Raw genomic sequence first — 16,464 nt, 5'->3', positions numbered from 1 at the left:
CTACTTTTCTCTCATGGGTGCCTTTCCCCTTCTCTTACAGCAAGCAGAAAAGATGGTGGCATACCTACAGGACAGTGCCCTGGATGATGAAAGACTGACTGCAAAGCTCCAGGAGCACCGGGCCAAAGGAGTCTCCATTCCGTTGCTGCATGAGGCCATGCAGAAGTGGTATTACAAAGATCCACAAGGAGAAATTCAGGGTATGTTTAGGTGCTTTGGCTCCCTCGTGGAGAAATGTCACTTTCCACACATTTATCCCAAAAGGAAGATGATCTGTACTTCAGAAATGGAAACAGCCAGGCTCCTTTTGTAATACTGTAGAGGGCTGTGCTCTGCCACAACCCTCAAGTGCCATTAGGGGATGTCCAGTAGGATCCCCAGCTGTGCTTTGTCAAGGCCTTCGATCTCCAGATGTTTCCCTTGTCTGAAGCAGGAAGACCATTGTCATCAGTGGAACCTTTTATTTTGACTCAGCAGTGGATGTTGGTGCCAGAGCCAGAACATGATGGTCGTCATTTGCTCAGCCAGTGCATTTGTCCTTTGGGTGTTTTGTATCTTAGCTGAAGTGTTTTCCAGTTCCACTTGTGTCATTGAGTGTGTATCATGCTGTGCAGTTTACTTTGTTAGCTCCTAGTTCCACTGGTTGTGTTGAAAAATGGCTAAATAATTGAAGTTAATCTCTTCTCAGGTTGCATACTTTATTTCCCTAAGTTTCTTTTCTTCTGGGAAAGAAAATAAATAAGTCTGAAGAGACTTACAGTTTTCTTCCAGTTGTGCCTAGAATTACTGATTATGTGAAAGGATATTGGTGCACTGATTGACATATCATCATCACTCTGATGCTTTTACTATGTGTGACCTTGGACAATTCATTTTATCACTGTGCCTTTCAGTCTTCTCATCTGTAAAATGAGGGCACCGAACCGGATGCTATCGATGACTATTTCTTGAGCTGCTGGTTAGACAGTCAGACAGCATAGGTACCTGAGGCACTACACTGCTCTTTCATGCTTAGGTCTAGGGGAGTCTGCCAACAGGGTGAACTATATCAAGAGACAAATGTTTGTTCTAGAATGGGATCAGACTCTGGGTATGGCTGCTCCGGGAATCCCTGACATGCTTTTGTTTTGCTGGGTTGTGCCATAGGTCCATTCAATAACCAAGAAATGGCAGAGTGGTTTCAAGCGGGCTATTTCACTATGTCCTTGTTGGTGAAGAGAGCGTGCGATGAAAGTTTCCAACCCCTCGGCGATATCATGAAAATGTGGGGAAGGGTTCCCTTTTCACCCGGCCCAGCACCCCCTCCGCATTTGGTAAGTAGCCTAAATTTCATCTGAAGTACTCACAAGGAGAGTGTCCGCTAACTGGGAAGTGGCAAAACAAACTGTTGTCAACAAACAAGTGTTATGTAATACTACTGTTCCATAAGAAAAACCCAAATAGAAGGAAGTGGGAGAAACATGCAAAGACTTATATGAACTGATATAGAACAATGTAAAACCAGGAGAACGAATACATACCAGAAGATTGTGTTGGCATAACCTGGGAGACACATGGAAACCTGGGAGGTTAGTTTCCTTAAAAGAAAGTGCAAGATTTGTCAGGTAGAGATTCACTTTTTAAAATGAGGCATTTAGATCAAACTGACTTTATATTCCTTCCCATTCTCACTCAAAATCTATGTTAAGATCATATGATATAATTTTCTTTTGTAGCACGGATAGAGGATTTTATAAAGAAAAAACCTGGGAATATCACTGCTTTGTGCTTATAAGCATTTCCATTTACAATAAACTGTACAATCGTTTTTTATTCCAAATGCCATGCTCTTTCATTGCATTTTATTGCCAACGTCCAGGCCATTTTGAGAGGTCACTATTCTACTGTCATGTAGAGAGGCATTGACTGTGTTTAATACTGTAGGAATATTCCATTTTCTGGGATTATTTTTAGGAATGGAGAACCAAGTTGCTTTCTATCCTGGTTGGAAAGAACCTGTTTTAAGTAACTGTTATGTTACTGGCCTGTCAATAAACAACATCTGGTAGCTTTAATGATCTGATTCTGGAGCTTTGAAGCTAGTTTTTCTTGAGCGTCATTTAGTTGACCCCTTGGAATATAAAATAGATCAGATGAATGGAGAAACTAGAAGACTCACTGAATTTTTACAAGATAATTATTCAGCAGTCTTTATCATTACTTTGTAGCTTTCGGAGGCTAGGTTAACCAAGTTGAGTGCTTTGACATTTCAGATTTCACTTCTCATCAGGATTATTGTTTTAGCCTTCTGTTGAGTTTACTGGATAGCCACTTTCAGCTCTAATCCATCCTTGACAAAGCTGCCGAAATACCCTTAGTGACGCATAGCTCTCGGCACATCCACCCTCATTCTGACAGTGCACTTCAATGCATTTCTAACTGTCTAAATCCCTCCCTTCCTTCAAGGCCTCCTAGAAGGCTTATTGAAAAACTTATTTTCCTCCTCAGATTTTATTGTCTTAACATCTCCTTCACCCCTATCACCTGTGACCTAGTGGCACTTGAGCCTTTGTGCAAGCCAGGAGGCTCTCTAGCACCCAGGACCCGGTGCCAGGGCTGGCCATGGTCACAACTGATTCAGTTGAGTTTGGGTGGATTGCTGCCCTCTGGTGGACAAAGCCTCCAACTTAAAGGAAACTTCTCTGATTTGGTCTTTTTTTGCCTAGAATACTTTTAGCAAATCTCTTTTAAAATATGTAGGCTCTTTTTTTTTTAACCCGTAGTTTATTGTCACTAACTACTTTAGTTGCTACAGTTTTAGTTGCTGTGGGATCCTTATAGCCATCCTAATGTAGGGGTTTTTTTTTTTTACCTCTGGGTGTGTTTTAATTTCTATATCAAAAGTACATATATGTGTATATTTACATATAGCTTATCAAGCATATTCAACCCAATTCTCCTCAAGCCATCATCTTTAAGGGAAAAAAAAAAGGAAAAGGAATCTCCATTTGCTGCTTCCACTTTCTCTCAGCTATTTGCCCCGTTTCTTCCCATCCCACTCTTCCTCCCTCCTTCCCTCCTTTACAGATTGGCTTTCACCACCATCTCTTGTTACCACGTCAGAGTCACCAGTGATCTCTTCATTACTCAGTTGGTATTCTCAGTCCTCAGGTCCTCATCCTTTTTTTTCACCTGGATTGTGGCCTCCTTAATTGATTTCTCTACCTTCAGTCTCCCCTGTCTGATCCGTCCTTTAAGAAAAAATGCATTCTCTTAACTCCTGGGGTGTGTGTGTGTGTAGTGTTTAATCCTTAGAGTTCAGAGCCCTCCATGAGAAGAGATGTTTTCCATGAACTGTCCTTCCAGATCTTCGTCACAGTCTCCGTTCCTTCTGTAGTGATCCTTAGGCTTTTGCAGCACACAGTCATCGTGTATTTTCTTTTGGTTCTGCTTAGTTTGCTCTGACCGTAGTCTTACACATCTTCCTGCCCTTCTCTGAATTCTTTGTTTCTGTCGTTTCTTACTGTGTAGTGATATTCTGTCACATTCAGTTATGCTGTAGTTTTTTCACCTGCTGCCTACATGGTTGTTGTCTAATTTGTTTTACTGCCACAGAAAGGGTTTGTGTGAATATCTTGCCATATGTTTGTCCTGTATTTCTGTCTTTGACTTCCTTGGGATATATGCCTAGTCATGAGATTGCTGTGCCAAAGGGGGATGGACAGTTTAGCCATTTGCATAATTCCAAATTGTAATCCAGAATTGCTGCATGACTTCTTGGCTTCCCCAGCAGTGCCCCAGTGTACCTGCCTTCCACCGTTCCTTCCTACTTTGACTGTCCCCATCATTGTGAATTTTCATGGTATGAGCTGAAGCCTCAGAGTTACTTTACTCTGTGTGTGTGTGTATGATAATTATTATTATTGATTTTCAGTATTGTTTTATGTCTTTTAGAGTTTATAATTATTTTGAAAATTTCATAGTATTTGACCTCTATTGGGTAAATAGTTCATTGTGTGTATTTTTTATCAGTTGAGTATCAGTCTTTTGTTAACGATATTTGGTGCAAATATTTTTCCAATTCTTTTTAAGTCATATCTAGCTCAGAAATAAATGCATGTAGCACTCTGTGGAATATAAGTGCATTTTAAGGAAGCACTAATAGAAGTATGTTGTAGATGGCTGTGTCTTAATTTGCTAGATAAAAGGTCTGAGTCTTTATTGATATTATTTATTGAAAACACTTTTTTATTTTTTGTAATAAAAATCTGATTTATCTTTTGTAATCTCATCTTTTCCTTGGGTTAAACCATAGTTGTGAAAAATGCCTGATCTTACCCTTTTCAATTTTGTATGTTGTGGCCTTTTATATTCAGCTTGTGAATCTGTGATGTGGTTATTGTGCTGTATTATTTCATTCTTTCTTCCCAAAGCTGCTAAAATTACCTTCTTTTCAATGATCCTCCCCTAATCAAAAGGCTTTTTATCTCATTAAATATTTCCCAATCACATGTAAACAGATTTTTAACATTCACTTATTGAAATGTTGGGTTTTAGGTTCTTCCCTTCCTCTGCCCTCTCCCATCCTTGAGAAATACACAATTTGCCAATCAAAAGTCTCCAGTGATTCCTTATTGATATTGAATAAACTAGACCTTCCGGTTCCAGTGCCTTGGAATCCAAGGCCCTCCTCATTCTGGCTGAAGGACATCTTTGAGGCGTTATTTCAGTTCATTTCTTTCACAGACAGCTCCGAGCCAGTCGGAGCTTCTCTGTTCCCTGAACTTACCATGGCCTCTTCTGCCTCCGTCCGTTAGTCCACTTTCTCCACGTTTCTTCACGTCCACATCCTCCAGGGCTTGCTGTGGTACATCTCGTGGGAGATTTATCTCTTAAATAGTTTTTGCCTCCAATTTTTTTCTCACCAATAAATTATCAGCTCTTTCAGAGTAAGGACCGTGTTCTTATTAAATTTTCCTAGTTGGTGTCACTCTTGTGATGCTGCATATTATGTGACATGTTTACCAGTCGCATTAAAACCTGCCACCCAATTAATTAGATTCTTTTTGTGAGCCATGAATATGGTATAACAGCCCATTTTGCCTCCATCTAGGCAGGAATAAATGGTCATAGGATGTTTTCGTACTTCAATAAAGCTAGTGTCTCATTAATGTAGGATGACCTGCTGGCAGTTACCTTGCAAGGGAGAAAGATGGCATGTTTGCATGGGTACCTTTCATCTCCTATTCTGAATCTGTTTCCAGATAGTTTCCATTTTCTTTCTTTTTTTAAAATTTCTTTATACTTATTTTTTGTATTTATTCTTTATTCTTATTTCTTTGTACTTTATATGTTACCTTTTGCATTTGGCACTTCATTTCAGAAATTCTCAGTTCCAGCAGATTCTTAAAACTAACCGAAATCGCTATTGAATTTTCTGGCCTACGTTAGTACACAATGGAAGTTACGCTGTGGTGATCATGTTGTGGTTTATTTGGGGGGTTTTTTCCCCATGAAGAGACTTCATTAACTTCTGCTATTACGTGCCATTGCTGTGAGGTTTTAAATTGACACATGACTTTTATGTTCAACTGTTTGTTTTCTCTCTAAAAAAACACAGCATGTTCAAAAAAAGAAGGTGGCAGCTTTTTTCACTCATTTGATGACAGTTTTTCTACTACAGGGAGAACTGGACCAGGAGCGACTGACCAGGCAACAGGAACTCAATGCCTTGTACCAGATGCAGCATCTCCAATACCAGCAATTCCTCATACAGTAAGATACTGCTGCAGAAGCTAAGGAGTTTAGCCACACCCCTGCTAGGAGGAGATCTGTGTTTAGGCTTGGATCTTGACCGAAAAGGAGGTTGTGTTACCTTTCCTGTGTCACTGCTGCTTAGATGAGATAGCCAAAGGTTTTTAACTCCAAGATCAGAGGCTTCCAGTCTCTTCAGCATTGAGCACAACTAAGTTTTTGTGCGTTATGGAGAAGGAAAAGGCAAGAGGGGCAAGGATAAAAGAGTTAGGAATATGGAAGTAGAAGAAAGTTGGAGGAGAAAGAAAAAGAGAGCTTATATCTGAAATAAGAGATAGTTGTCTTAATATTTTCTGCTGTAGATAGCCATAGTCAGCTCACATTGCATTCTTTTGTCTAATTCTGGTTGCTGCATTCTGGGGAAGAAATTCAGAAGTTCTCATATGTCCAGGAAATAGTAACCAGAATGATAAAAAAGACTCGAAACTGTTACCAAGTCAAGTAGCTACTATCTGCCAGGCACCGCACCGAGTACTGGGGACGTAAAGGCCAAAGGTAGCCCCTTCCCTCAAGGAGCTCACACTCTAATGGAGACAACATGTAGACAACTGTGTACAGAAAAGCCACATACAGGATTAATTGGAGATAATGGCAGAAGGGTTAAGGACAGGGAAAAGTTTCTTACAGAAGGTGGGCCTTTCGCTGAGATTTGAAGGAAGCCAGGAAGCCATAGAGACAGAGAGAGAAACTTTTCTTGTCATGGAAGGAGTAATGAATGACTGTAGTCTTCCTGTAGTATTCTAGTGAATCTTCCATCTCAGACAACTTGGTTGTAAAAATGGGGAACACTTGGAATCCCTTCAGACCATGGCGAGCCCTTGTAGCAAAGGCCTTCGTGTGACACCTCTTGACTTTGGGTTTCCTTTTGTTGTTTGTGATTCCAAGTGAATTTTCAGTGGTTTTCCCATATAGGCAGGGAGCCGTTTCTGTCTTTGTTATGAATCAGCACAGATTTTTACAGCTTGACCTGGGAATCTATGGCTTCCTCTGTTTTGGCTTTATTTGTCACTAATGAGGAAGTGGTTAAAGATGATTATTTGATGTACAGTTTATAGGGACAAGGTTAGTTGCTCATCTGTTTCTAAAGCTGAGCACATCAGACAGCGAGGTACCCTAGAAGGCGTCGCACCTAGGGCTGCACGTCCCGCGTTGGGCTCCTGGTGTGGCGACCTTGGGAGAGTGTCTGACTTGGAGGCTTCGCGCTGCCTCTGTTGTTTAGCTCCGTCCTTTGTCTGTCTCAACATGTACTTTCCCTTCTTTTTGAAGACAACAATACGCACAGGTATTGGCGCAGCAGCAGAAAGCAGCCCTTTCATCCCAGCAGCAGCAGCAGCTGGCACTGCTCCTCCAGCAGTTTCAAGCTCTGAAGATGAGGTAGGTGCTCAGTAGTCTGTCCAAAAGTATCCAGTTTTATTTTTTAAAAGGGGCATTAAAGGGACAGAATGGGGGCTTATTTCCATAAAGAATGAATCTGAATCCACCTTAACAGAGTTATCAATGTTTTGGGGGTTGTATGACTTGGGACAGGATTACAAACCCGTCTCCACCTGTTAGTGGCCATAGGGGCCTTTATTGATCTTATTTTTGAAAAAGTAGAAGGCCTGTTCTGAAGCAAAGATGCAGCTTTTCGGTCACTGCCAGCCATTATGTTGGGGCTAAACTAAGCTGGACCAAGAACCTATATTTGGATGAAGTTAGTTTCTCTTTGTGCACACTGTTGTCACTTAATTCCCATTATTTTTCACATAAGTCAGTAGGAAGGGAATGTTTAACATAGTGACAGCTCTCACTGATTTATCTGTTAGAATTGGGCAGCTACTAAAACTGTCATGGGGTTCAAAGATAAGCTTTCCTCTTCTTACAGGGACCTAATCTAGTGGGAGATGTTTATATATAAGCATGAGGAACTCAGAGCTAGCCTGTACAGAGCATGGTGAAACTAGAAATAAGTCCTTTGTTTGCTCTTCGGCGATATGTATTTGTATTTTTTTCTTTTTTACAGAATATCAGAACAGAATCTGATTCCATCTGTCACTAGGTCTGTTTCAGTTCCTGACACTGGCTCTATTTGGGAGCTTCAGTCAACAACTTCACAACCTACAGGTAAAACAACTGGATTATGATGGGAGAATGCAGTTTTTAAAAAAAATATATCAAAAGGAGCTTAAATCATTTCTTTTTTTAACAATTACAAGTCACCTTTGGCTAGTTCGGTGAACAGATTTTAAATAAAGTGTGAAACTAAGGCTCTGTGGTTGCATGAGAAACAGTGCAGTTTGTTAACATTCCTGCTCTTAGATGTCTACTTCTGACATACGTTCAGCTCTTGATCACACTTCATTTATTTAGAGAGAATAGAGTGTTCAGGTTGTGGTATTTTATAATTTAAGGTAGCTCTTCATGTCATGATTACTTTATTGCTGACAGATACAGTAGTGAGTATACACTGAGCTCAGCCTCATTGGAAAAAATTCAGAGTAATTTTAAACACCTTAAGTTTTGACCTGATGAAACATCTGTCTTGTTAGCATCATGATTTTCCCAGTGATACTGTCCGGTTGTGACTCATAGAATGTTAGTCATGGTCCTTGTAGCCTTGAAGTCATGGGTTCTCAAAAGGGCAGTGGGGAGGTCTCTGGTGGCCACGAGCAGGCTGTACTGTCTTCAGTAAAGACTGGCACACAGGGATCCTAACAGTCACCTTCACACACAGTTAGATGAGAAGGGTGTGGTAGTCCTTCTTCATAGAGAGCAGAAGAGTTCTGATGGATAGAAGGGGCTGTGTGCCCTACTGGTAGCCCCACTGTGTTAAGACATCTAGTGGAAGGCCTCTGGCCTGGTGAAGGCTTTATAAAGATTGGAAACAGGCTCACTTAGCACATGTCTGTGCCACTTAAAGGGACACCACAGATTCCTTGATGCAGAGGTGAGGCAGTGGGAAATGCAGAGTGATGGAAAACCTAGGGGAAAACAAGAAAGCTGTGCTTTTTGGTTCCTGGGAAGATTCCTGTGGCTCCTCAGTGGGACCTGGTCCTGGTTTTTCAGAGTCCTTATTCATTGTGGATTTTGAGCCTTTCTCTTCCCAGAATCAAACCAGGGGCTTCCTGATATCTCAAGTGTGACAGCCTTGGTAGGGATGAGGCAACAGGTTTTGTTTCCTGCAAAATACAGACTAGATCTGTGTGATGAACGGGCCTTTTAGATTTCCTCTAGGCTTTATTTAATTATGATCGATGTGTGTTGTAATCATTGTCATTTTTTCCACATTTTCCAGTCTGGGAAGGTAGTAGTGTTTGGGATCTTCCTCTTGACACTGCGGCTCAGGGACCGGCTCTTGAACAGCTTCAGCAGCTGGAGAAGGCTAAAGCTGCCAAGGTCAGAGACTCATTCTTACAGCATCCACATCACGCTTCGTTTGCTTCATTGAGTTCACTCATCTGGTCCCTCCCCAGCTCACCCCCGTTCCACAAACAGGCAAAAAACCAAACATACCTATCACCTGCTTACCACGGCCAAAACACTTCAGTTAGAGTGAACATGCTTAGTTTTTGACGAGACCTCAATGAAAGTCGGTGTCTCTCACTTCACAAATATGATAAGTTGTTCATGCCACGGGGTTAAAAAAAAAACAAAAACATTGCCATAACTATTTGTACTACCAAAGACTTACTTTCACTCTGGAGTATAATGAGCCTCCATTTTTAATGTACTTTATCCCTAAAAATAATGTAAAGATTATGGTGTTTTTCACTTAATAATAGGCTCCTGGGCATGCTAGAAAGAGTGGGGTTTGAAGGTTCGATATTACGGTAGTAATTTGCCAAAAGCTGGGTTTCCCTCTATAGATCAGAAACTCTTTCCAGCTTCCATTTCTCCATTAACTGTGCTGTCTTTGTCAGGGCTCACAGCTTAGCTTGACCCATCCTCCAAAGTTCTCAAACTGTGGTTATTGTCCAACTCCTTACAGAATCGCAGAAGAGAACTTCAGAGTTGGAAGGTGCCTCCACACTCCCTTAGTCCCAGCCAGGCCTGGCCCAGAACCTCCTCCGTGTGTGCCTGACGAGTGGCGGTCCCCCATCCTCTGTTGGAGTGCCTCTGGGCCTCCTGGGGTAGCCCCATTCGTTCCACTCTTAGATCGCTGTCATTGTGGGCAAGTTTCCTCTCGTTAGGTGTCTAAAAATGACTGGCCGCTGGCCACTGAGCATGTTGCTATTGAAGTTGTAAGATTGGGCACATGTCAGGGACACACATCTCAGTTGTCCTCTCTGGCTAGTTGTTCCTATGTGGCATCTAGAAAAGTACCACGTAGAAGCTGTTTTGCCTCTAGATTGTTTCTGTAATGGTCAGTGGATGAAGGAATTATGGGGAAGTACAAATGGAAAAGAGAGATTAAGTTTTCATTTATGGTTCCAAAAGGAGCTAATAAGAATTCTGACCAAGAATGGGGGGGATGGATGACAGAATGCACTGCACGCATTCTTGGCCTGGTTCTTCATGGTCTCTCCGTGTGCTTTGTGCACAGCTAGAGCAAGAGCGGAGAGAGGTGGAGATGAGGGCCAAGCGAGAAGAAGAGGAGAGGAAGCGGCAGGAGGAGCTCCGCAGGCAGCAGGAGGAGATCCTTCGGAGGCAGCAGGAGGAGGAGAGGAAGCGGCGGGAGGAGGAGGAGCTGGCCCGAAGGAAGCAGGTGAGGAGGCTGCCATCTGACCGCTTGCGGGATATGCCGAGCTTCCAGTAAATGGCGGGATACGTTGATTTCCCTTGCAGCTGAAAACTGAGACTTATTAATTGATCTGATGAGAAAGAGACACATTCCATTTTGTTGATAGATGTAGAGGGTTTTTTTTTTTGACCCAAGTTTTAGAGTTTATTCTGAATTATCTTGTTATGTTGGTGTACCTTTCTCAAATGTAATACTTTCTCAAAAATGAGGAATTGTGGCAGGAAAGATTTTTCAGTCAGCTTGGATGACATGCTGTCGGATCTTTATCAGCAGCTCAGTGTGCCTGGCACATAGTAGGTGGTTAGTAAGTGTTTATTAATTGACTGATTATTCCATTGTTACGTCTTTTTCTCAGGATAGATGAGGGGAATAAATGGAATGATGACCAGAAAGAACATGACTTATGAAACCGAAAGGGCAGAATTGAGTAAATTACTGTCCACTGGTCTTACAAGCGAGGGAGCGTCTATTAGAAAATCAGTAGCCATTTAAATTAAGTGAGAATTCCTGAGATTTAAATATGCCGTGTAGATAAGCTTGTATCCTTTGTATTTGTATGTCTTTTAAAAGTTAATTTTTGCTTTGTCTTGGGTGGAAAATTGTTTTGCTATTGTTCTTAAGAGTTAGACGTACAAAAACATTTTATATAACTAATTTTTACTGTTGGTTTGGTTTAGTTTTGTTTGAAAAAAGAGTAGCTGGTAATAATGTTAATTACATTAGGGTTTTTCAAAGAGCTTTATAAATATTATCTCATTTGTTATATTAGGAATCTTAATTTCTTTCTTTTTAAATTCAGAAGAAACTAAATACAATACGTGTTTCTGTCATTCGACAAATATTTATTAAATATTTGTGCACTGAGGACTTTGTTAGGTGCTGGGAAGATGACAAAATATGGATGAGAGATGGTCCCTTCTTCCATGAACTCATAATCAGGAGGGGGATAATGCACAAACCTGGATAAGTGTCCTTCCTGCATGTGGTTACTTAGTCAGTGGAAATAGAACAAAGTGATGTGGTGTCAAGGAAAGCTTCCTGTAAGAGGTGGCATTTAAGTTGGGCAGATTTAGCCAAGGGATGCATGTGATTGTAGTGGGTGAAGAATGGTCGGAGGAGGACAATCTGGGCAAAATGAATAAAGACAAGAAGCTGGGGGAACATAGCTCATTTTAGTATGGTCCTGAATAATTCATTTGGCTTGTTTGTAGACTGCAAGTTGAGGCGCACTCTTGAGATTATGGCCAGCTGAATCAATAGGCAGAGCATCTTGGCAGTCTCTGGAGGAAATTTCCTTTTAGCCTTCTAACACACACGCACATGCGCATGCACACACACGCACACTCTTTCTTACTCGTCACTTTCTGTCCTAAAGTAAAGTGATCCTGTCTCGTAAATTCAGCTGCTGATTTTATGCTACTGATAGGATCATAGTATTGGGACAGACTTTTAAAGTGGTAGATAACCATCACACTCCTTGCCTAGTGTCACCCAGCCGATTACATTGTGACCATAGGTGACTGTTAGAAAGTTCTTCTTTATCTGCATCCTTGAAGCTTCTGCTCTGTGGTTTGAATTGTGGTTTCTAGAGCCACACAGTTTAAATCACCTTTTACATATGAACCTTTGAGATATTGGAAAGCAGCCAGTCCTTTGCAGGCCTCACTATCCCCTGTCCTGAACTCTGCCTCACATAACATAATTTCTAGTCCTTTCATGGTCCTGATCATTGTCCTAGGTGTATTTTAGTTTGTGAGAATCCCTCTAAACATATGGTCCCCAGAAGGGAACGTGCTCTAGATGTGTTTCAGAGCATAGCGTGGTCCTTTCTTGCCTCCCTTTTCTGAAGTCTATGAATGGCATTATCTTTTTGGCGTCTACTCCAGCTTATTGGCTCATGTTGAGCTTGCAGTCCGTGAAAACCGCCAGGCCATGCTTTCTAGTTCAAATTATGCTGCTTCTACAAGGCTGTCCCCTGGTGATCCAGCCCACATGACTTCCCCTTTTCTGCAGCACTTCGTTCTGTTCTTTAGAACATATGGTCACTCATAATACTACCTGCATTTTTCATGATCTATTCTGTGTCTTTTTTCCAACCAGAGAGTAAGCAGGGCAGCGACTCTTGTATTTGCCTCTTGCCTTCTTCGGTACCCAGCACTGTCTTCTGCATGTTTGAAGAGTTCACTAAATACTTGCTAAATGTTTGTTGTCATCTTCTCCCTTCTTCTTACAGTTCCCTTGTTAGATTTATTTTTTGCCCATTGTCCACCATCTCAGTTGTCAATGCCCTCTGTAGTTCCACAGTCACTGAGTCTCATCTGTATGTCTGTCTCAGAGCCATCTCCGAATTAAGTCCTTTTCAGTTAAATCACCAGGATTTCTTCTAGATGTCTCACAGAGACTAATCAGTCGACACGTGTTTATTAAATGACCCCCTTTGATATACCAGGAGCTCTGCTGAGTGCTTCTAAAAGAAAACAATCGCTATTTACATTCTGTCAGGGGAGATCTTGGGGTTGGGGTGTATGTGTTCGTGTTCAGTAAATAAATTCCAAGTGAATATAAAACAGTTGGAATACTCGGTTATTAGGGAGGCTGGACACTAGCACTTGATGGAATTGGGCTCCTGTAGAGGGTGGCACATGAGATACATTTTGAAGGAAGTTAGCAGTTCTCTGAGATGACAGTGAGGAGGAAATGTATTCGGAGCATGAGTTGGTGAGGAGTGGGGAGGAGGAGACAAGCAATGTAGAGACACTGAGAATGGGAGATGAAGTGTTACGTATGGGAAAAACACATAAGCCCAGTTTGGTTGGACAGTGGAGTGTATAGTATGTGATGGTGTTGGAGGGAGAAGCTGGGACCAGGCTTTTAGGGGCTTACCCAGACAGTGGTTTACATCTGACTCTAGAGGCGTTAGGCAGCCACTGGAGAGTATTATTAGGAGGGAAGTGACATGGGTCAGACTTGCTCTTAAGGAATGTGACTGGCTACATGGGCAATGAGGAAAGCAGTTAGGCCATGGCCACAATCCAGGAAGAGAGGTCAGGACCTGGACTCAGGTGGTAGCTGTGTGAATAGAGAGTAGGGCCAGGATATGAGAGAGGCTGTTGTAGAAACTGAAGGGTTTGACAACTGATGAGAGCAAGTTAGAAATCAAGGATGATGCTGAGGCTATAAATCTGGGAGAGGAGAAAGATGGAGGCATCTTGGACAGAAAGAGGCCTGTTTAATAGAGAGCCATATTTGGGGGAAAGATACTGATTTCTGCTTTGGACGTACTGAGTGTGAGCTGTCTCTGGGCTATGCTTGTTGAAATATCCAGTAGGCAATTGATGATGTGGACCTGGAGCTCAGGAGAGATACCATGGCTGGATATGGCCATTGGCATAGAGGTGCTAATTAAAAAGAAGAGGGCCGAGGCAGAGCCTAGGGGAATACCTAGAGTTAGGGGATGGGCTACAGATAAGAAACCAGCAGTCGACTGACTAGGAGCCCTTGGCAGAAGAAGATTGAAGGAGAACAGTGCTGCAAAACCGAGAGAGGGGAGAGCATCTGGGGGTACGGAGAGGCTGTTTAGCAGCGTCATGTGCCTCAGAGAGCTCAGGACAGTTGAGGCCTAAGAAAGACCACCTGATCTGTCGAGTGAAAGACTGTTGGTGCCTCTGGGCTGAGCACCTTCAGTTGAGTGATGAAGTCAGAAGCCACACTGCAAAGAGTTGATGCCAGAAACGATGCGTGGTGGTGCCCTGGATGAGCAGCAGGGAAGACATCGACATTTTCGGCCCGGTGACGCCATTTGGTTTCTGTGTCACTTTGGGAGACTTACATTGCGACTTTGTGCAGATACCCTGGGCTGCTTATATTTAAATGGGGGATTAGAAATACTGGTGGAAATACTGGCTGCCAAGGGCTAAGAGGCAGATCTAGGCTTATCCAGTTTCTACCTGGGTAAATTTGGTGGTCCTTCTTGAGCTATACTCTATATTTATGGGGGTGGGAGCATTCTCCAGTGAGACTCATCATTCGTGAAAGTTTATAGATTTCTTCAGCATGTCCTTTCAATGCTAGTACAGAGCCTGCTTCATTTTGGACTTGTAGCTGACAAGTCATAGACTTCCTTGAACATCCTTTTGTCCTTCAGGAAGAAGCCCTCAGACGCCAGAGGGAACAAGAAATGGCCCTGCGGCGCCAGCGAGAGGAAGAGGAGCGCCAGCAGCAGGAGGAAGCGCTCAGAAGACTGGAGGAGAGGAGGCGAGAAGAGGAAGAAAGACGGCAGCGGGAAGAGTTGTTACGGAAGCAGGTGTGTTTGTAGATCTCACCGCCTTCCTTCTTGGGGTTCAGGGGACGAATGGGTGTTCAGAGGAAGGATTCAGCAGAATGGAAGCTGACTGGCAGCTAATTGCAGGTAGGATTCGTTAGGTTGCACAGTAAGAGCTGGAAGGACCCTTGTTTTTACAGTTGAGGAAGCTGAGGCCCAGCGAGGTGAAGCGACTTGTCCAAGATCACACAGGTCATAAGCAGCAGAGCTAGGAATTGAACCCGGGTCTCTGATGACGTCTTCAGGGCTCTTTGCCCAGTGCTTGGCACAGTTGTCATTCAATTGTATCTGACTCTTTGTGACACTGTATGGGATGTTCTTGGCAAAGATTCTGAAGTGCTTTGCTATTTCCTTCTGCGGTGGATTAAGGCAAACTGAGATTAAGTGACTTGCCCAGGGTCTCGCAGCTAGGAAGTGTCTGAGGCTGAATTTGTACTTAGTCTTCCCGACTCCACGTCCAGCTCTCTATCCGTTGAGCCACCTACCTGTCTCTGTGCTTGGCTCATGTAGACACTTAATAGTTATTGACAAACTGATTCCGTGCCTCCTTCACTGATACGTTACCTTCCTTGGAACCAAAATTTCTTTTGACCAGCAAAATATACCCAACATTTATTCCTTTTATGTTATTCCTTAAGTATTATTTCTAGGATTATTTCCTGTGATAGGAGTTTTTCAATGTAATTAACTTTTTTATGTTTTGTTTATTTTATTTTTAATTTATGGGATAAAATAAGCATTTCCATATCATAGTATAATTTTTAAAAAGATGGTTGTGCATAAAACTGCAGATCTCTTATGTACAACTTGCTATTTCTTTTAAATATGTAATGAAGTTATTTAAATTTTTTTCCCTCCTCCCACCTTCATCCTAGAGATGGCTACCATTAGACATAAATATATGTATGTATGTATGTATGTATATAGAAAATCATTCTATACATACTTCCATTTATCAGTTCTTTCTCTGGATGCAGATAGCATCTTCCTTCATATGCCTTTTATAGTTAATTTCAGTATTTATAATAGTTGAAATGACTTAGTTGTTCAAAGTTGTTCTTAAAACAATATTGCTGTTACCATATACAATGTTCTTTTGGTTCTGCTCATTTTACTCTTCATTATTTCATGCAAGTCTTTCCATGTTTTTGTAAGATCATTGAGCTCATCATTTCTTATAGCACAGTAGTATTCCATCACAGTCGTATACCACAATTTGTTCAGCCATTCCCTAATTGATGGGGATCCCTGCAATTTCCAGTTCTTTGACACCACAAAGAGAGAGCTGCTATAAATGTTTCATAACATATAGGTTCTTTTCTTTTTTCCCTAATCATCTTTGGAAATAGACCTACTAGTGGTATTGTTGGGTCAAACAGTATAAGCAATTTAATAACTCATTGGGCATAATTCCACATTGCTATCTAAAATGTTTGGATCAGTTCACAGTTCCAACAATTAATGTGTCCCAATTTTTCCACATCCCCCCTAATATTTGTCACTTTCTCCTTTAATCATTTTAGAAAGTCTTACAGACATAAAATGATATCTCAAGGTCAGTCTAAGTTGCAATTCTCTAATCAGTAATGATTTAGAGCATTTTTTCCATATGACTATAAATTGTTTTGCT

The 16,464-nt window shown here is 41.8% G+C and overlaps 1 protein-coding gene across 10 annotated transcripts in view; it reads left to right on the top strand.

The window, feature by feature from the left end:
- Positions 1 to 16,464, top strand: part of GIGYF2 (GRB10 interacting GYF protein 2) — a 162,318-nt gene that overhangs the window by 115,463 nt on the left and 30,391 nt on the right. For 9 of the 10 annotated variants that reach the window (XR_013486773.1, XM_078154640.1, XM_078154638.1 and 6 more), the window contains 8 exons: positions 41 to 200; positions 1,147 to 1,313; positions 5,663 to 5,754; positions 7,060 to 7,167; positions 7,796 to 7,896; positions 9,068 to 9,168; positions 10,316 to 10,477; positions 14,658 to 14,816. Coding sequence is in view for 9 of the 10 variants with exons in the window: in XM_078154640.1 (XP_078010766.1) it covers positions 41 to 200; positions 1,147 to 1,313; positions 5,663 to 5,754; positions 7,060 to 7,167; positions 7,796 to 7,896; positions 9,068 to 9,168; positions 10,316 to 10,477; positions 14,658 to 14,816 (1,050 nt within the window). In the remaining variant the exon portion in view is untranslated. The remainder of the gene's footprint in view (positions 1 to 40; positions 201 to 1,146; positions 1,314 to 5,662; positions 5,755 to 7,059; positions 7,168 to 7,795; positions 7,897 to 9,067; positions 9,169 to 10,315; positions 10,478 to 14,657; positions 14,817 to 16,464) is intronic. The other variant, XM_078154641.1, reaches the window with a different exon arrangement.

The sequence above is a fragment of the Phascolarctos cinereus genome, unplaced genomic scaffold (assembly GCF_003287225.1).
Source record: "Phascolarctos cinereus isolate Bilbo 61053 unplaced genomic scaffold, phaCin_HiC Scaffold_5;HRSCAF=322, whole genome shotgun sequence".
In the NCBI taxonomy this organism is placed as follows: Eukaryota; Metazoa; Chordata; class Mammalia; order Diprotodontia; family Phascolarctidae; genus Phascolarctos; species Phascolarctos cinereus.
This window is presented reverse-complemented; position numbering and strand designations above follow the sequence as displayed.